This window comes from Lontra canadensis, unplaced genomic scaffold, assembly GCF_010015895.1.
Source record: "Lontra canadensis isolate GAN:19392208 unplaced genomic scaffold, GSC_riverotter_1.0 scaffold36, whole genome shotgun sequence".
NCBI classification, from domain to species: domain Eukaryota; kingdom Metazoa; phylum Chordata; class Mammalia; order Carnivora; family Mustelidae; genus Lontra; species Lontra canadensis.
The window spans coordinates 5,240,706-5,260,928 of record NW_022631030.1 but is presented as its reverse complement, the minus strand read 5'-3'; the positions used below and the strand labels follow the sequence as shown (position 1 = coordinate 5,260,928).

The 20,223-nt window shown below is 42.5% G+C and overlaps 1 protein-coding gene across 4 annotated transcripts in view; it reads right to left on the bottom strand.

Moving 5' to 3' along the window:
• Positions 1-3,333: 3,333 nt before the first annotated feature.
• Positions 3,334-20,223, bottom strand: part of ARHGEF12 (Rho guanine nucleotide exchange factor 12) — a 143,467-nt gene continuing 126,577 nt past the window's right edge. For all 4 annotated transcript variants that reach the window (XM_032868747.1, XM_032868744.1, XM_032868745.1 and 1 more), the window contains 12 exons: positions 19,963-20,063; positions 16,600-16,677; positions 15,033-15,108; positions 14,325-14,492; positions 13,379-13,466; positions 12,790-12,876; positions 12,578-12,657; positions 12,042-12,275; positions 9,179-9,646; positions 8,079-8,395; positions 6,940-7,009; positions 3,334-6,375 (listed from right to left, as the gene is read on the bottom strand). In XM_032868747.1, the coding sequence (XP_032724638.1) occupies positions 6,365-6,375; positions 6,940-7,009; positions 8,079-8,395; positions 9,179-9,646; positions 12,042-12,275; positions 12,578-12,657; positions 12,790-12,876; positions 13,379-13,466; positions 14,325-14,492; positions 15,033-15,108; positions 16,600-16,677; positions 19,963-20,063 (1,778 nt within the window). In that variant the 3' untranslated portion in view covers positions 3,334-6,364. The remainder of the gene's footprint in view (positions 6,376-6,939; positions 7,010-8,078; positions 8,396-9,178; positions 9,647-12,041; positions 12,276-12,577; positions 12,658-12,789; positions 12,877-13,378; positions 13,467-14,324; positions 14,493-15,032; positions 15,109-16,599; positions 16,678-19,962; positions 20,064-20,223) is intronic.

Genomic DNA, 20,223 nt, shown 5'->3' with positions numbered 1-20,223 from the left:
GTCTGTGTGAGGCTGGATTTTCTTCGTATAGTTGAACCAAAACAACATAGCATACCAGATTGCATGCAAAAGTAGATGTAAGAATCCAGTTGTCTTCTACTATGACAGACAATTAAAGACATTTGAGGAACTATAAAACACTCTTCTCATAAATAATTTTATTGTGGAAAATAAAATTTTTCATAAAAACATGTAATGGGTTTGTGATTATTTTTAAATGAAAATTTTTTACTGTCTTTCTCATCTCATAATAAAAATTTTTTTCTAAAGATTTTATTTATTTGGCAGAGAGAGACACAGTGAGGGAGGGAACACAAGCAGGGGGAGTGGAAGAGGGAGAAGCAGGCTTCCCACTGAGCAGGGAGCCCAATGCGGGGCTCAATCCCAGGACCCTGGGATCATGACCTGAGCCGAAGGCAGACACTTAACTACTGAGCCCCTGAGATGCCCCTTCTTTTTCATTTCTGATAAGGTAAATGTCAGTAGATACAACCCACATGAACACAAGCTCCTCCAGGAGGCCCACAATAATTTTTAAGAGTATGAACTGACCCCGAGATCAAAAGGATTGAGCAGCGCTGCCCTTCTCTATTTAAAATAAGGATAGCAGAAAAAAAAATTGATCTGTACAGATATTTCTCCAAAAAAATTTATTACCAAGATGTACCCTAATTAATCTTTTTTTTTAAGGTTTTATTTATTTATTTGACAGCTAGAGAGGGAACACAAGGGGGTGGGGCAAAGGGAGAGGGAGAAGCAGGCTCCCTGCTGAGCAGGGAACCCGATGTGGGGCTCGATCCCAGGACCCTGGGACCATGATCTGAGCCGATGGCAGGTGCTTAACTGAGTGAGCCACCCAGGCACCCCCTAATTACTGTTCTTGGTCACAGTACATTCAGGTGGCCCCAACCCTGTGGTCCCACGAACAAAGAAAGGGATCCCCTGGAATAAAATGCTGTTAAGTGAAGCCTTAAGTTATATATAGGTCCAAAAGCACCCTAATCAAGTAAGGGGGAAAGACTTTAGACTAGAAAGAGAATTCTACTTACCTCGAATGATTTCACACCAAGTTCTCTGCTGACCCTCAGGGACCAATGGTGTCTCACTAACAACAGGCAGCAAAGCAAACACACCCCGATGGTTAAAATCAGGCAAGCTCTTGCCGTGAGCAGGACAAATTATACTTGATACGGCAGGAAAGAAATGGGAAACACCTACATCTAGTTGTTTATCTGTAATGTTTCAGGACATTCATCATAGTAGGAAGATACCATATTCAATTGAAAAGCAACTACTCATCAGGATCAATCCTCTTATCTTTCGAGATGGTACTGAACCTTTGATGAACCAGTCCTCTAGGTTGGAAGAGGGCAGCCAAAAGTGACAGTAACTGCTCCATGCAGAGACAGTGCTCCTGTCAGAAGATGGCCATCCAGGAGCAAGTGGCAATAGAAGAGGTATTCATTCCCCCCAGCTATGTTCATCAACACGACTGCAACTACTAACAGGTTAATTTTCGCAAAGTTTATTTGAATAGCCTTAATTTTTAAAAGGCTTAACTAAAAAAATCCTACAAAATACGAAGCATTTTTTTTTTTGCTATGCTTATTAGCTATCAGCCAAATGTGTCTCTGAATGACTGAAAATTCATAGAGCATCCGATGAATAAGTCAGATGATACCTCTATGTCAAAACCAACATACCCAAGAGCCAAACTCAGCAAGCCTTCAGAGTTGAAATGAGATCCATAAAAGCACAGAAATGTTGCTACTTTAGTTAGTCCAACACTGGGGATAAGAATGGTAATAAAGACATCAGATGTTCATTTAGGGTAGCAGAAAGCCAACGTTATTTTCAAGTGAACCATGAATTCCACTGATTTATACACTTAAAAATGGTTAAAATGACAAATTCTATGTGTATATGTCCTACAATTTAAAAAAATACCAAAAATCGTTGAACTGTACACTTTAAAGGAGTGAACTGTACGGCACGTGCACTATGCCTCAATAAAGATGCCACAGGTACAGCGACATTCCCAGCTGCTGGTGTCCTCACGGAAGCTCATGCATTAGAGGGCAGCTGGCTGTCTCCCTAGTAAAGACGCTCTCACAAGCAGGGAGATGTGGGACAGTCAATGCCAGTGAGATTAATCAAGGCCTCCTTGGTGCCTAAGCTCTTCCGGGTAACTTGTATTAGACAGATCAAGGAGAATACAAATAAAAAGTCACATCCTTGGTTCCTTTAAGCATATTTAATATTTGAACTCTCATTTTCTATTTTCCCAGACCCCAGAAAACAGAAAGTTTTTAGATGACCAATATTTTGTTCCAGAAACATACAGCCTTATCAGCTAATTCATAAAAGAGCTATTTTACAAAGGTACACCTGGATAATTAGAACAATAAAGTCTTTTAGGCATTTCAAAATGTGATCAGTAAAAATACATGATTATTAATAAAGTTTTTTTTAAAGATAGTTCCAGATTTTTTTAAAAGTAATTTCTGTTAAAGAGTACATGATTGTATGGTGAACAAGGAAAATAAAATGTTCTAGTAGGAAGAGGCTTATTAAAAATAACCAATAGTGCGCACATTACAGCTATCACTTTTGCAGGACATTTGCTTAGCCATTGGCACCTGGAAATGGCAGACAGGGCTTCCTTCTATGAGGTACATTTTTTTTTTTTCTACAAGTTTGTTATCAAAACCATCAGTACCAGTGGGGAAGGTATAAGGAACGAGGCAAAAAAACGCTTTTCTTGAAGAAAGGACAATTTTGCAGATCACTGAAAAGGGGTGGGACAGTTGGAAGAAAACAGGATTTACAAAACAAAAACACTAATGGTAGAGGGGGGCAAAAGTAGCCAGCAGAAAGAGGACCAGAGGGCCCTGCCAAATTTTCTATTTTGAGGTCCTCTGTACACACTTCTCAGTGATGTCCTCTGTGACACATAAGGAAGGAAATATTGACCCAAGCTCTAGTAGCTCAAAATAACATCATACACCACCTTCAGAGAAGACAGTTTCCAGTTTGAAATACAGAAGCTCCAGGTAATACACCAAATTTACCAACATCACAAAAAAAAAAAAAAAAAAAAAGCATGCAAGTAAAAGACAACTCACAGGAAGAATTATTTTACCTTCTAAAAAGAAGAAAAAAAAAATAAGGTTTTCTCCTTCATCACATTAGGTTCCCCCTTTCTCCTCCAAAAGCAAATAAAAACCTGTTTTAAAGGGACACATCCTTGGGGCGCCTGGCTGGCTCTGTTGGTAGAGCATGTGACTCCTGATTTGGGGTTGTGGGTTCGAGCCCCACATTGGGTGTAGAGGGTTACTTAAAAATAAAATCCTAAAAAAAAAAAAAAAAAAGATAAAGAGCCACATCCTTTCCAACAGTGGTTACAAGCTGTTTTGGGGAACAGGAAGCCAAAAAAGCTAATGAAATATACCTTCTTACGGTACAATATAATAAAGAGTTATAGTTTAGCTTCTAAAAGCCAAGACAACTCAGGCAGTCCAAGCTAGCTGATTTTAAAGTATGCAAAATATATGGCTTCTAGGGCTGTAATCATGATTTTAAATTATAGCACTTTGGGGGCTTGCTGATTTGCTTTGATTGACTCTGTTCTCTGAAAAGGAAGGAGACACTCCAAATGTAATTGGCCACTTAATACCAAAGAAGCCATGAGGCCCACAGAAGAGCGCGCAGGGTCATGGCAGGCCACTTCAGTGGCTACAACCCAGCTCTCCTGCTCTGGGGAGGCTGCTTTGCTCAGCAGCCTGGGATCCAGCTTCTCGTCAAGTAACTTTTGAGAGAACAGCTTTGATGGTGGCCACTGTCGCTCAGAGAGAGGAGGAATATCTAATTCCATCATCCTGAAGGGCCTATACGGCATCAGAGGAAAGTGGATGTGATTACAAGGGCCAAAAGAAAAGGAGGGTGTGGGAGGTGAGGCTGGGAAGGAGGAGGGAGAAGTTGGGCTGGTTAAAGAGAAAAAGAACACGGAAAATTGTGGCATCTTTTCAGACTCAAGACTTTGTTTTGGGTCTTCATTTAAAAATCCAGATATGAATTTATTTGGAAGTACTAGAGCTAGGGCCAAAGTATTTTTCCAGTTAGCCCGGTTCCAAGGAGAGGTTTAATCGCAGGAAAATAAAAACAAATTGTTGTTAAGGACAAGATGTGGCTGAGCTAGAACAGAAACCTGAAGTTTCTTAATTGAGTGCTAGAGAATCACGTGACTACCCTGGACTGTCTGAACTTAAGGTGAAAGTTCTATTTTTTTATTTACCTTTCTCCTGATTAAATGCCAGCTGAGGACACTGGGGTCATGTGGTTCCAAGCGTGTTACCCTTTCAGCTGGGAGTGACTACCTGATTCCAGCAGCACGTAACCAGTCCGTTTCTACCTGTTTCTCTTAAGAGATACAGAAAGTTCAAGTCCCAAGCTTCACTTACTAGCTCCTGCTTCTACAATTTTTATTCCCATTCTGATTCAATTGATACTTGGTCTACAACTAAAAGGGCATTCTAATTTAGAGATGAGGTCCGAAGATCCAAGTTGGGCTACTTAAAACCTAGGTCAGGTTTGAAAAGGCAGAAAACAGGAATGTGGACACACACGAGCTTGTTAAGTGGTAGTGGTGTTTATGAAAGTAGTAGGGAAGCCTTATCACTTGCGATGAGCGTGCAGGGGAAGAGTATTAACGACCTCCCGATTACCCACAGGGTTTAGAGGACACTCCTGAAAGACAGGAGCAGTGTAGGAACGCTTTGCGTATGAACAGAATTTGAAGATTTGACAAATGATTGAGCTCTAGTTGGCAAACATACTCTAAAACAATGTATACCCGATGCACAAAGAAAACCACAGAAAGCCAATATAACCGAAGGAGTTCTCAAGTCACAATTCTGAAACATTGATCTCTGTTGGGTGCTGCCCATACTACAGTTCATTCTAGAGCAGGCAGTTAGCAACCCCTTGCCCACAGTTTCCAGTGTATGCTCTGGTCTGCAATTAAGGTCAGTCATGCACCAGTGTGGAGAAAGCTCCGGCAGTGAAGTCAGAAGAAGTGCTTCCGGGGCTGGTATGAGCAGCTCCGCCTTCTCCACCGCACCCCTCTCCACTCCGCTCGTGGCTCTCCTCTGAACTCAAAGAGCCCTTTGGCACCATCAGTGCAAAATTAATATTAGAGTCAAACCTCCAGGTACTAAAATTTTACTGGCCTTGTGTTCAGCAGTACCCGTGGCTAATGACAGCCATGGTTCAACTCAGTAGTGATTCAGTTAGCTAACCTTCCCAGACTCTTACCCCCCAACCCCCGCTCCCGTCCCGCCCTTCCTCCGCACCCCCACCCCTGCCGCCATCTGAAGCTTCTCCATTTGTTGGTTTTTCCTTCCTGCTCAATCTGCAGGGATAATTTTACACAAGTGCCCAAGTCTAATGTATAATTACAAAAAATGCAACAATACCAAGAATAACAAATTTATAGCCAAGAAAATAAAATCTGCTTTCCTCTCCCTCCCAAATCCCTACCCTCAATAGAAAAGAAGACAACAGAAGAAAACACACCATTTTCAAGTGCCTGCTACTTAGTACACTGAGGATTTTCTGTTAATTGGGGGTGGATCCCAGCTACAGAGGACAGGTGCTTGCCTCGGGTGGGAGGAAGCCCGCCTGACTCTTGCCCACCTGGACAGCACACAGCTCCAGTCCTCTGACCACAGGAGCCATGGGCATACTGCGCCTCTGAGGTGCCCCTCAAAGACGATGCCTCCCGGACAGCAGAGGGCATGCAATCCAGTTTCATGGAGGCTGGCTGCTCCTCCCTTCCCCGGCTTACTTCCTCCTCTCCGCCTCTCCACCCAGCCTCCTAATACCTCACCGGAACTCTTGGCTTCAGGAGCAACTGACCCTTGGGTGTACTAAACACAAAGGGCAAAAAGTCTCACTACTCAATTAAAACAAAACATGGCAAAATAAAAATTAAAATGTGCTTTCAAATACGGAATGAAGTCAAATAAATACATCTGATTTTCTCTTTTTCTTAAGTCTAAGTAAAATTTCATATCCTACACCCAAAGCTCTATACATTTGGTTTTTGTTCTGAATCAAAATGAATTTCCGATAGTGAGGAGAGCAGAGCGAGAGTCAGGACTCCCTCCCTGACAGACTTGTGCAGCTGCCGGACTGTGAGGAACTAGTCCCGCTCTGGGTGCCCGGGGAACACGGCCGCCCCCAGGGGCTTCACAGGCAGACCCTCTGTCACACACTGTCTGCATCCTCGGTGCAGCCGGGATGGGTGCCACAAGGCCGATGCTCAGAGTCCAACAACCATCAGTCACCTCCAGGACACGCAGCTCTAACTTTTATCTGGGAAGAATAAAGATACGCAGGGATCAAATTAAGAACAACAAATGAACACCCTGAGAACACGTCTGACCCCTGCGGGTCTCGGTAGGTCTTTCTGGATTGGGAAGACCTCACTGGGTAACAGGGAAGCAAATGTGGACAGACTGCTGCACTGAACACAGATCCATCTGCAGTCACGGGGAGACAGTGCTCCCGTCAGGACCGACACCGAAGGACAGACATGAGCCTCCCTCACAGCAGCACTGGCAAATCTCTTAGGAATCTAGGATTTACCAGGCCTACCCCCACCCTGTTTCCTGCTCTTGCAAAGGTTGGGGGGGGGCAGGGGGCGGGCAGATTGGCGCAGAAACTGACAACCGCAGCGCATCGGAGGGGAGGAAGAGCCTAGTCAGCAGACTACAGCCTCTGCTTGATCTATGATGTTTGGAAACAAGTGGCTTTTTAAAGACAGGAAAGAAATGGAATCTCAGAAGGTTTCCACTTTAAAGAATAACAAATCATTTCATTCGATGTACTGTTCAGGCAGAATGATTCGAGAGTCGGGAATCCACAATTTTCACATACCTGAGTGCTTGTCTGTGAGGGCTGATCCAGCCAGCCTTTGGCAAAGCATGCTGTAACTTTCCTCCACCTTCTGTAAAATAAGACCCACACGTTTGTCATTTGAACATCGTAATTTTTCTTTATGAAAACAGGAAGGCAAACTTTCCCATATTACCAGGAGGCACGTCTAGATTTCAACATTAACGTCATGAAGAATTTTGTTAGTGGGGGAGAAAAGTGAACCGCATTCCTTTCACCTCCCTTAAGCGAGTAACTTAAAACTTTCTCCCCTAAAGGTGATTCTCCTACCCCCAGAGTCACGCTGGAAATAGTCCCACAGGTGACATGGGCTGTGTTAGAGCCAACCTGCCCACAGCAGATACTTTATCAGCCCCTGGATGACACCAGCTACAATCACATGAAGAAGAGAAAACGTGTCACGGGAAGTTAAAAACTAAACTAAGGGACACCAGTCTTTAGCTAAAAGGCTAAGAACACTTTCAATGTTGTCCCTAAAGCCTCTAAGTAAATGAAGTCATGAAAAAACATTTGGGCTCTAGCAGTTGTGTCTACACAAAGTTTGTAAGTTTATAAGATAAAGTCCTTTTCTCAGTAATCACCACGGAAGTCAGTTTTGCAACAGTGGCTGGTACAGTGACGACCTCAATTCTGATTCACAAAACTCCATTTGTGCCCAGCTCTTGGGATCAGGGGAGCCACTGGAGCCCACTTCTGTGTGTCCGAGTGTCTCGGAAACTACCGACATCACCTAACAATTCACGGATCATTAGTAAGTGAAAGCATTTCCTAGAAGAGACTCTCAGAATGACACAAGCCCCACCTGTCACTGGCTTGCTGTCTACATATTCTCAGGCAGGCCAGCCAATCACCCCAAATATATTAGGGTGTTTATACCAAGAACCTCACACAAACATGCCATCTATATGGTACTATGATGTTTTCTGTTCTTACGATCAGCAACCAGATGCACCGTGATCTTGGCTTTTTATCCAAGTCTATTCACGAGTAATGGTCAAAGAAAACAGTAAATCTAGAATATGAACAAGGTCCCCGGCATGAGCATTTTGGTCGTTCTCTACCTCCTCTCTGTGAAACATGTTTCTTTACCCAAGCTTCGAGGATGCTGAGGTCTGAGGTACCTTTAAGTGTTCAAGGTCAGCCTCGATCTTACGAATGTACTCCATGATCTGGCTCTGTGAGTCTGCACAAGAGGGGGGACTCTGGATCTCAAAACAGGAATCCTCCATGGCTCCCCAGCGCTGCTGGACCAGGAATTCCGGGCTGAACGGTGAAGCTGCCCCGTCGGAATGGGCGCCCTGGGGCGAGTGCTGCTGCTGGCGGGCAGAGTCCGTGGAGGGGGTGCCTGTCATGGGCGGCAGGGGAAGCGAGGAGGCAAGCCCCTCGTCCGTGGAGCTCTCCTGCACTGCTTCGTAGCCATCAAGAATCAGATAGTTTCCTATTGACAGACACAGAACAGCCTGATGAGCTTCATGCCGCCTTCCTCACATCAAGGAACAGAGATGAGGGGCTACGCTGACAACCTCAAAAGCCAACAGAGGGGGAGAAGAGCCATTAATTCCTCACCTCCGGAGTTCAGTTTTAAGTACATCAGAATCTTCTCACTTCAGGCTGAAGCGAAACTTAGCAAACTTTCATGTAACTTCTAAATAATTTCAGATCAGTTAGCATCTTAAAAGCTGGAAACTACAAAGGCCCTGTGTGGTTTTGCCACCGCCTCCCCAGCCACAGAGCTCTCGTGCCTCATCTCCCGCATGGGTGCCCCAGTTCTCTGCTGTACCCCCTGCTCCCGGATGCCACACGGCCTCCCCCCTCACTGCCTGCACAGCTCTGCTCCCATGCTACTCACAGAGGCCCTCTTCCTCATCACCCCGTCTGCCCCTGGGTCTGACTTACGTTTCCTCCTAATTCTTCCCACCATCTGACATCTGTTGGTTTAATTATTTACCATGACTCTTTCCTCACCAGTATTCAAGCTTCACAAGGATAGTGGACTTTTCTGTGTTTCAGTCAATGCCGTAGCTCCCAGGCCCCGGGATGGGGTCTGGCATGGAGCAGATTTGGTAATTATTTACCGCAGGGAAAAGTAAGGGCTACACACACGCACACGCACGTGCACGCACACAGAAGGTCACGTGTGGACACCCAAACAACATCTGTCTCAGCACACAGCACAGGTAATAACCACCACAGTCCAAGTTCACCTGTGAAAGAAACTTGCCTGAGATGCGCAAATTAACATCCTCTTCCTTCTTAACTGCTCCATCACCTTCTGATGGATTATCGTCACTGTGTGCTTCACGGGCATCAAAAAAGTGCTCTCCACTCTCATCAAAACTCCCTTCGGGCTCTGCAGGAGGCATCTCCGGGGTCCTAAGCATGTGGTCCATTACTAAAATGTTACTTGCCTGGCTATCTTGGAATGCCAGAACCACTGAATCCCGTGGAGTCGAAGATTCAGCTGAAGTCCGTGGACTGTAACAAGGGGCAGCGTCACCAGTTCCAGTTCTAAAGGGCACGAGTCCTTCGCCAGGAGGATAGGCCTTACTGTTCTCAGAGTTCTGGGCTCCACCGTCTGTCTGCACCCCTGAAGATGCTGTCCTGTATCTTGGGAAATGTGGCCAGTCTTCCTGGGCACTCTTCTCGGTCAAACCCAGCTGTTGTACAAGAAGCTGCTTCAGCAAGCCCACTGGAAGATTTAGGGAGGGAGGAGAAAAAAAACCACACATTCACAATGATAACCGCAGACTGCCGGAATTAAATTAGTTTGTGGAGTCACCCATTATTTCTAAGGGTAAGTACCTTTTTAGTAACATAGAGTCAAAACGTTAATTTCGTGCGATCATTTTTTGTTTTTGTTTTGTATTGAAAAATGAAATAAGGCACCATCTAGAGAAAATTTAACATTAAACAAGACTTGGAAAGATGTAAGCCTTCTGAATGGGGAGGCACTGCTAAATCCCCAATACCATGCCTACCTCTCTTTTCTCTTCCATATAACCTGAGTATATACCCCAAGGGTATTTCTTAAAACAATGTTAAAAAGCTGTGTTATGCTAGAAAAGAAGCCCTCGAAGTTTTGCTTTTTCAGAAGCAGACACTGTATATACACAGGTGTTATATTAGAAACATAGAACATTTATTTTGTCATTTATAATATGCCAAGGAATCTCCTTAAATGTGAAGAAAATAAAGCTATCCTGTAATGAGACTTACTTTCAATGATTTGGTAGCATGTATACTTTCAAAGGATAAGAAAATGTTTATGAGTTTTTAAAAATGACCTTAACTAGAGGCTCAGCTTCCCTAGGCTGTTGAAAAGAGAAGCAACTCAGTTTTCAACGGGCAGGTGTATGCTATGAGGCCACGCATACAATGACAGAGTCACTGCAACAGTGTCAGTCAAACCATCAGAAAGCATTCTGACTGGTCATTCAGGAGAATCGACAATAAAGTAGATCTTTGAGAATGTGAAATTCCCAACTTTTAATTCTGCCTAATTTCTTTCTCCCGTTTCTCTTGACAAGGTCTCCACTAGCGTTTGGCCCTCTGTCCTTCTAACTACACTTCGTAAGAGATGCTGTTCATTCCCCCAGCTCTCACACTCAAATCTAGCTCTCCCCTACCCTCTCACCAAAGCTCCAGTCTTAAAACTCCAACCTCCTGCTCGTTACTTCCTCTAAAATAGCCTGCCAGTTTTACAATTGAGCCCATATCTCTGGCAAATAGAAAAAGGGGGAAAAAAAGAAAGTGTGGCAGTGGGCAGTAGTAATCCTTTCTGACTTTGATTTCTGACAAGAACACGGAAATCATCTAAATATTCCCTTTTCTTTGCCCTTGCACCAAGTCGATTATTTTAAGTATTTGCTGCCTCCTCACTTGATTTTTTTCCTCTAATACCGTTCCAGCCCAAACCCTTTCTGCCTCAAGCCCAGCCCACCACAGCGCCTTCACACTAGCCTCCCCTTCCTGGTCTCCTCCCACCCCAACCTTTCCACCCTCTCAGCCTGAGTCATCTGTTCTCACTAGTCATACCCTAGCTTCAAAACTTCAAATGGTTCTCGGCAGCTAGAGCAAACCTTCTCAGCCTTTCCCCTCCTCCGGGACACCTGCGAGATGGGACAGGCTCCCATTTGTAAGTGATTCTCAGCCAGGCTCGAGTGAGGGGCTAGCTAACAAGAGTGGCAAGGGCCACCCTCCTTGTGGGTGTGCACTGTGTGTGTGAGAGAGACAGAGAGACAGAGAGAGGGGACAGGCTAGAGTGGAGAGTACCGCAATCTCTAAAGAAAACTAGAAAAATATCTGTAGTTTGAAAAAGCCCTCAAAACACGTGCTGCACCATTTTTTCTTTTCTTTTTTTTTCCAGAAAGAGAGAGCACGTGTGTGTGTGTGTGTATGTGTGTGTTTGTGTAAGAGGGAGAGAGGGGCAGAAGGAGCGGAGAGAGGGAAAGTGGGGGTTGGAGAGAGGGAGAATGAATCTGAAGCAGGCGCCATGCCCAGTGCACAGTCCAATGCAGGACTCAACCTCCCGACCCTGAGATGACAGCCTGAGCTGAACTGAGAGTGGGACTCTTGACCAACTGCACCAGCCAGGTGCCCCGTGTGCTGTGCCATCCTTAAAACCCAGAGGACTCAATGTGGCGTTTCAGGTTCACAGGGGCTGGCCTCAGCATCCCATCTCCTACCTTTCCAGGCTTCTCTCCCACCCCCTGCACCAGTGCAGCGTGCTTGCCACTCTCAGAGCACCATCAGGGCCTCCTGCCTCTGTGCTTCTGGTCCTACCATGATTCTTACCTGTACCTTCTCTACATACCTGAGTCTTACCCATTCCATAAGGTAATAATCACCTCTCCCTTGTCTCCTGATGCTGCCCTCTCTTGTCACCAAAACCAGATCAATTCTGACACACCTGTACTGGTTAAACAGTGGGAGGTTTTCTATCTTCTTGCCAACTAGATGGTAAAATTCTTTAAGGGAAAAGTCAGAGTTCCCACTTCTTTGGATTCTCCCTACATGGCTGCACAGTCCATGACACAACCCGGGTCCTTCACAAGTACCTGTGTTAACTCAGGAATAAAACTTACAATTCCTTAGTGCATCCAGTGCCCACCGTTCTTCTGAGGCAGGCAAGTGTGGGTCTGGGCCTGGGATTTGGTAACTTGCTCCAGCTTCCTGCAGAGTCCCGTCTGTGTGCTGCTCCTTAGCAAACTGTCTCTCAGCCACAAAGAGATCATCTACCTCGGATTTCCCAGAGGTACCCAGTGAATGAGACTGAGGTTTGGATGATATTAAGGGAGACTCTAATCCCAAATCTCTGTCTGTCCAATGGAACAGAAAAAGCAGAACAGATCTTAAACAAAACGGTTAATTTTTAACGTGAAGCATTCAGGCAGTACTCAGAACAGAATAACCACACGAGGACAGAGACCACTGGCCGTTAGGGAAGACACACTCAAGAGTGGCATTACCAGGGTGCACGCAAGGCTCGTAAGCGAAGTTTGTGAAAGTAAAACAGCCGACGCGAGAATCTGCATAAACCGAAAGACTTCAAGTTTCTTTGCATTTTCCCAAGTAACACACAGACTCCAGTCTTCCAGGGTAAGCTAACACATCAGTTTACCTGGACTCTGCAGACAAGGGACCGAAATGCTGTGATGTTCCACTTTTAATTTGGGAGCTGTTTCTTCATCGTTGTCACCTCTGTGGAAGAAAAAAAACAATCTTTCAGCTTCGTGAGGTGCCTAAACATCACCACAATGAAATGTAAGGATCATCCCTTCCTTTCCTGACCAAAATACAGTCAGTTGTACTACGAGGCGGAGGCAGACTCACTCGCAAGGTGGTGACTGTGGCAACGGGATGGGCTTTGCGGACTGCTCCTTCACTGAGGCAGCCATCCGACAGATTAGGTCTTGCCAGCTGCAGGGAGTTTGAAAGGATCCAAAATCCAAAAGGGAGAGGGGGAGAAAAATGCCCTTTAAATACACTCAGAAAGAAATAACAACAAAAACAAACAAACCAGAAACCAAATCAAGCCAATCCAACAAAAAACCCTCCTTCTGCCAGAGAGTGTCTGTTTTTTGGCTCTTAAGTAGAAATTATAAAAAACGCTGCACCTTAAAGAAAAACCTAACAAACAACATTACGGATACACTGAACATCAAAAAACTTCACTTGACCCTTCTGAGAATTTCTCCTTAGAAAAGATAATTGCAATAGTATAGAATCAAAATAAGGAATATCAAACTAAAAAGGAACACGCTTTTAGAAAAACATCTTGAAAAGAATATATGGGAAGTCCTTGTTTCAATATAGTTTTTGGTTTCCAAAGTACTATTACAAAAACCAAGTTAAGTTTATAGAATAACATATTGAGAATAATAAAAACTATTAGAGCAAGGTAGCTCTATCTAATACATACACAGTTTTTTCGGAAACCGTCTGTGCCACCAGCTCATAAATTTGGGCTCCATTGTCTGACATGGAGATGACAAATAAAGCTTTGTTATCTGGAAGAAATAAGAGAGAAATTACTCTAACACATGAATATGACCTAGAGGCCATGAAGGATGCTTTTAGAGTCCTGGTTTATTCCACACTTTATCTGGTTAAAGGCTAATCAGCTCACTTTGTAAAAATTCATTAAGCTGTACACTTAAAATCAGTGCAACTTACTGTATGTTACATTGTATATATCACACTTCAAAAAAACCAAGATCATAAAAACTAGCATGGATTCCACAGTAACTTCATAGAAAAAAGGCAATGGCTGTATATCTGAATTAAGGAGCACTATGATGTTTTCACATTTATTTTGAATTGCCCTTTTGCTAAACAGTTACTTAATAATATTCAATAAATACTGGAGAAAAGAGGTCATCAGTTTATCTTGCTGTTATAGAACTAACAAGTTTTAAAAGGATTCCACTGTTACTATGATTAATATATAATTTGCTAACTTAAATGGATTTCCAAAATCCCAAACTACACCCACCTCTCCATTTTGGCTTGTTTGCTCTTTTATCACAAATCAAAAAACATACAACTCTAAGGAAAGCCTTTTCATTTAGATTACCTCTCATTTCACCATCTTCCTTGGTACCTGTCCATGATCTGACTAAGGAATAAAGATCAAAGGAGCATGCAGGAAATTTTCCAGTGCAGAAAACTGCTCGGAGAAGTCAGGCTTCCCAAATAATTTGGGGGAATAAACTCTTTTTGGGGGGGTATAAACTCTTAATTTACTTTCTAAGCAGTAAATCATTTCATTCCATTTGTCCGCCAGTCGGGCTATTTGACCAATACTGACTATCTTGTGCAACTTCACAATGAACCCGAGGTCGCTGTCACTCCTCGGACATACTTGCCTGTTGCCACTTGTCGGACCAGCACTGTATTCAACTTAATGACAGGGCTGAATGTGTGTTTGCTGTCAGCGGTAGATGCCAGAATCTTGCTATGACATCTTAACACCAGTCTGTCATCCTGCTTCTGTAACAATACAAGAATGTCTTCCAGCAGCAATGTGTACAGATCTGGAAGTCAAAGCGGGGAGAAGGTGATTAGCACAGACACTGAGATGTGTTTTATAAACTTTAATAACAATTTGACAGAGAAGATTTATTCCTGTTAAATCTAATACATTTTAAAGATTGGCTTGCTATTGTCTTTCTTAGTTTCATTTTTTAATAATTCATTTTTATATTGTAAGACACCAAAGTGTCAGTCTGTGACTGACAAGAAATTTAAAAAAAACAAAAAAACCAAAACCATGATTCCTCACCAGAGATAGTTTAAAATGGAGTGGTATAAAGAAAGCTTATTAGAAAGCTCATTAGAATATAAGTATGCTGGAGACAGGACCAAATCATGACAAACTCTTCTGCTTCAGCCCTCAGTGAATATTTAATGCACTTCACCTAGAATAAAATAACATAAGCAGATCTTCTGCAAAAAGAACAGGGCAGCGCCGCTCACTCCTGTCACTGAAACCCACCAACGGCTGTCTCTTCTCTTTAACCTGAAGGAACTTTACTTCCTCCACTCTCCCCAAAACTGACGGACATTACACCTACCAATAGTTTTATCTCGGTTCACCTTCCAGACCAATGGCCCTTCATGAATCATCTTCCTTTTTGTTAAATCCAAATTCTGCCAAAATAAAGAGAATTACACACGAATTATTTCCAAGCACTAAGTGACAGGATATTCCAGAGAGTCTCTTCAAGAAATTCTTCATATGAAAGAAGCTATTTACCTTCACTATCATTACTGGTATCTGCCAACTACTGAATATGGAATGAATATGGAATAAAGATGAAGTTACAGCAGGCTGCGTATAATTTCCTAAGTTAGGCATCTTGTAGAAAAACATTCAAGAGTGCTGCCTTCTGAATCTCACACTAAATACATGGTAATTGCTTATGAAAATGAAGCTGCAAACATTCGGCCACTGGATTCACAGCCTGTCCCCTAATTTTCCAATGAAGAACTAAATGAGGATGGTGCATAGTTTATCTATCTGTAAGAGGCCTATGAGTGCCAAGCTCTAGTTCCAAACAAAGTTCTAAGGAATAGTACCCATGAAAAAGTCCAGGCAGTACTTAACCTTGTTCCATATATTAAAAATTTATTTTTTTTTAAAAGATGTATTTCTTCTTTGAGGGAGGGGGGGCAGTGGGTGAGGGAGAGAGCCCAAGTAGACTCCCTGCTAAGCACAGAGCCCCATGTGGGACTTGATTTCAGGACCCTGATATCATGACCTGAGCCGAAACCAAGAGTTGGACGCTTAACCGACTGAGCCACCCAGGCGCCCCTAAGAACTAATAATTTAGTCAGAGAATCATTTCTTAGTGTAGATAGCTCTAAGAAAAATCTCATTCTCTGGAAGTGAAGGGGTTGAGCATATTAAGTATGCTTTTTGATAAGATGCTATATATGATATAAAACTCTAGTTTAGGGGCGCCTGGGTGGCTCAGTGGGGTAAGCCTCTGCCTTTGGCTCAGGTCAAGATCTCAGGGTCCTGAGATCAAGCCCCACATCAGGCTCTCTGCTCAGCAGAGATCAGTGATCTCTGTCTGTCAAAATAAATAAATAAAATCTTAAAAAAAAAAAAAAGTCTAGTTTACTGGCCACCAAATAAATCTACCAAAACAACCACCTACAAAAAAGACTGAAAATACTAAGTAGTTCCTTAATACAAAAGCCCCACATGACAGAGATAGCAATTACAAAATACTTTACTATCATTCCTGTAATGGTTTCAACATTTCTGCTTTTGAAGAGCTTCATGAAAAAATTATCTTGTTTTACTCAATAATCTGGAAAGTTCCCAGAGTAAACACCCCTACTCTCATTCAAACTATAAGAATACAATAAAATTAAACAACTAACGTTCCTTAAGTCCCCTGCAAGTTCTTGTTACAAAAAGTTAGTTTTACACAAAATATTCCTCTAATGAAAGACTAAAGTCATCTTCACATAGACCAGGCGTTGAAAAGGAAGAACAGAATCAGAACTACAATTTATGATAGAAGAACTTCTTCAGCTGACGGATGCCCCTCTGAGATGTTAGTAACCTGCCAGGTCTTTAGTAAATTGCATTTTTTTTTTTTTTTTAATTACGATTAGACCATCTCTCACCCTGAGCTCTTCCACGTTTGGGTACTCTGACAACTTCAGATTGGAGGTATCCAGACGACGCTGATAGTCTTCTAAACGCTGAAAATTAAGACAAGGTGGAGCAAAGGTTACTGCTTTGGATATCAGTGGTTTCTATATACCTGACCCAAATCGATGTTTTAACCTGCTTTTTACACAGCTCTCTGCAACACTAGACATAACTGACAACTCTTTCTTTCTTTGAGAAAGAGCGAGCGAGCACAAGGCGGGTGGAGCAGAGGGAGATGGAAAGAGAAGCTCAAGCAGACTCTGCCCTGAGCATGGAGCCTGACAAGCAGCTCAATCCTGGGACCCTGAGATCATGACCTGAGCTGAAACCAACTGCACCACCTAGACACCCTACAGCTCACTCTTAATCAAACCACCTCCTTTCCCTGCCTTTGGAGACATCACACCCTCTTAGTTTTTCTCTTCCCTTTTTGGATGTTCTTACTCAATCTGCTTTTCAAACTCACTGACTTCTAACTTAGCTTATGGTTATGTTTTGAATATGTAAGTATGGACATGGTACAAAATTTGAAAAGTAATATAAGGTGCACAGTGAAAATGAAGTCTCCCTCCAGTCCTGTCCTCTTGCCTCTCTACCCCCAATTTTCTCTGAAAAAACAATCCCCTAATACTCATTTCTTAGGTAGTCTATGAGAAAAATTCTAAGCAAACAGAATATGTGCATGTATATAAGTATACTTGTCTCTGTACATGTTGTGTATATATATATCCTTTTAAAAAAGATAGGATAGCATAATGTATTAACACATGTACTACTCATACGGTAAGACGATCACATACACATCTGTGTATGTGTGTCTCTCTCAATAAATCTTGGCTACTGCTCTACATTAACACATACATAGAGAACTCACTCTTTAAGTGGCATATGGCATTCAGCCCTATGAATGAACTACAGTCTATTTAACTACACTTTACTGATGGACATGTAAGTTACTTCCAATCTTCTCCCATAACAAATAAATACTGGGATAAATAAATAAATAAATACTAGCATGGTCTTAAAACATATATTTTTATAGATATGTGCAGATACACCTGTAAGATAAATTTCTAAAGAAACAACAATTAGATCTAAGTGTATGTGTATTTTCCCCAAGATTATAAAAATGTCCAAGTATACAGAAAAGTCTGAAAGTGTATAGTGAGCACCTATACACCCACACTTCCATTCTGGGTCATATGTGATATATTTGTTCCTGTCATAGGTCTGTTCATTCCTCTGGCTATCTACCAGTCAACTACACATTTTGAATGCATTACAAAATAACTTATAAATGGAAGCACACTTTACCTTTAAACATTTTAGTGTGTATATCATTAACAAGAGTTCGATATTTATTAACAGTTGTTTATAAAATAAAATTTACATACAGTGAACTGTATGTATTTTAAGTGAACCTTTCTGAAACAAGTTATCATATATGCATGCACCTGTGCAACTGAACTCCTAGCAAGACATGAAGTATTACCATCACCACAGAACGTTTCCTCATGCTTCTTCCCAGTCACTATCTGTTCCCACGTGCCCAGTGACAACCACTTTTCTGACCTTTTTTCCCCACCACTGATTAGTGTGTTCTAGAAGTTCACAGAGATAAAATTATGTATCTATATACACACACACTCTTGTCTGCTTTCATTCAGCACGTTTTGTGAGATGCAATTGTGTTGTGTCTATCAGTAAAATTCCCTTTTATTGCTGGAATTTATTATCCTAGTTTATGACTATACCCTCAGTTGGTTTACGCTAGAAACATAAAAGTCTGTGGGCACAGATCTCCCTTTCTCCTGGGTAGAGTACCAGGAACAAAATCACTGGGTCAAAGGGCAGATGTATGAATATGTGCATTTTTAATTTAGCTCCATATTGCCAAAATGCCCTCTGGGGTTTTATCATTTTACACTCCAAACCACAAAAGTTCCTGATTTCCCACAGCCTCATCAACACAGCTGTCATCACTTGGTTCCTAAGAAATTATATCCAGGTCCAGGGACCCCATTATTTGTATAGATGCTCACAATCTTACGTTTTTCTCTTCAGCACAGTCCTCTTACAGGTGGATCCGTAGAGCCAAATGCATACCAACATTTTCACCTCCTAACCAAAACCTAACTCTGCATCTGCCCCACAAATCTGGGGCTTCTTCCCTCAGCCCGTCCACCCAAACGTGTAAGCCAGAGAGCTGGGACTTACTGCTACCATCACACTTCTCTTCAAATCCTTCTCTAAATCAGTTACCACATCCTAGCAATTACCTGCTAAAGATTTCCCCACTTCTTGCGTCTCTTGAGCCACCACCATCTGCCCTGACCTGCTGCAACAGACTAGACTGAGCTCTTTCACCCCCTTTCTGTCCCCTTCAACCCATTCTCCATAGACTGGTGTGAGTGGTACTTACACGGCAAAAAAAAAATACGAACACGCCACTCTGCTTAAATGTCTATAATGAATTCGTACTGCTTTCAACCTCAAAATCTTTAACACTGTCCACAGTAGGATCCTGTATGACTTGACCCTGACCTACTGTACCTCATTTCGCTCTACTCTGAGTTTGCTTTTTAGGCATGATCCACACTAACCTAATCTTTCAGCTCCTCAAACAGGCCATGCTTCCTTTTTACCCCAGGACTTTTGTATATGCTGTTCCCTCTACTTATAAGGTTGTTCCCTACCACATTCTTTGGATTTCCATTCATTTTTCAGAGCTTGGCTTAAATGTCAATTCCTGAAGAAAGCTTTCTCCAATGGCCACCACCTGACATCCTCAAACCAGGCTCGCCCCATACCCCGCACACCAGTACATCTATTCCTGGCATCCCCCAATTCTCCTTCATAGCAGCTATCACAACTCACATAAAATACTTGCACTAAAATCTGTTCAATACTTTCTATCCTGCTAGAAAATAAGCTCAGTGTAGGCACTTATTTTATTTATTTACTTAAGCACCCTATATCCTGCACTCAGCATCCACTCAGCGTACAGATGCTCTAGAAATATTTGTTGAATGGGTAGATGAATGAGAGAGCAAACAAGCAGCTGGAGATGCTCAAAAAAGCCAAATACAAGTCTGATGTTCTACCACAAATTGGTCTGGACCCACCTACTACATGAACAGCTACCAAATGCCCCACCTGTCAATCATGTAATGGTAATTCAATGATTATTTCACAGATTCCAGTGACTTACTTAATACTAAACTTAATACTAACTTAGTACTAACTTATTGCTAACTTAATACTCTCACTGTGTTAATACTAACTTAATACTCTTAGTATGTTACCCTGTATCCTCTTGCTTTCCCCCTTCTTACCTGTTTGTTTTCTGCCTCCTTGACAGCCTGATTTACATAATTTAAGATCTGACGACAGTGATCTGCAGCTTTCTTCACCTTCTCCCTTTCCATTGGCAATTCTAAGCATGGCAGCAGGGCGGGGCAGGGGTGGGGGCAGAATCCAGATGTAAAATAAAGGAAATCAGAAAGGAACATAAATATAAATATATATGTAAGGGAGATATCATTTTATGTCAATAGTTAGAAGAATATACTATGACCTTGAATATTTTTATACCG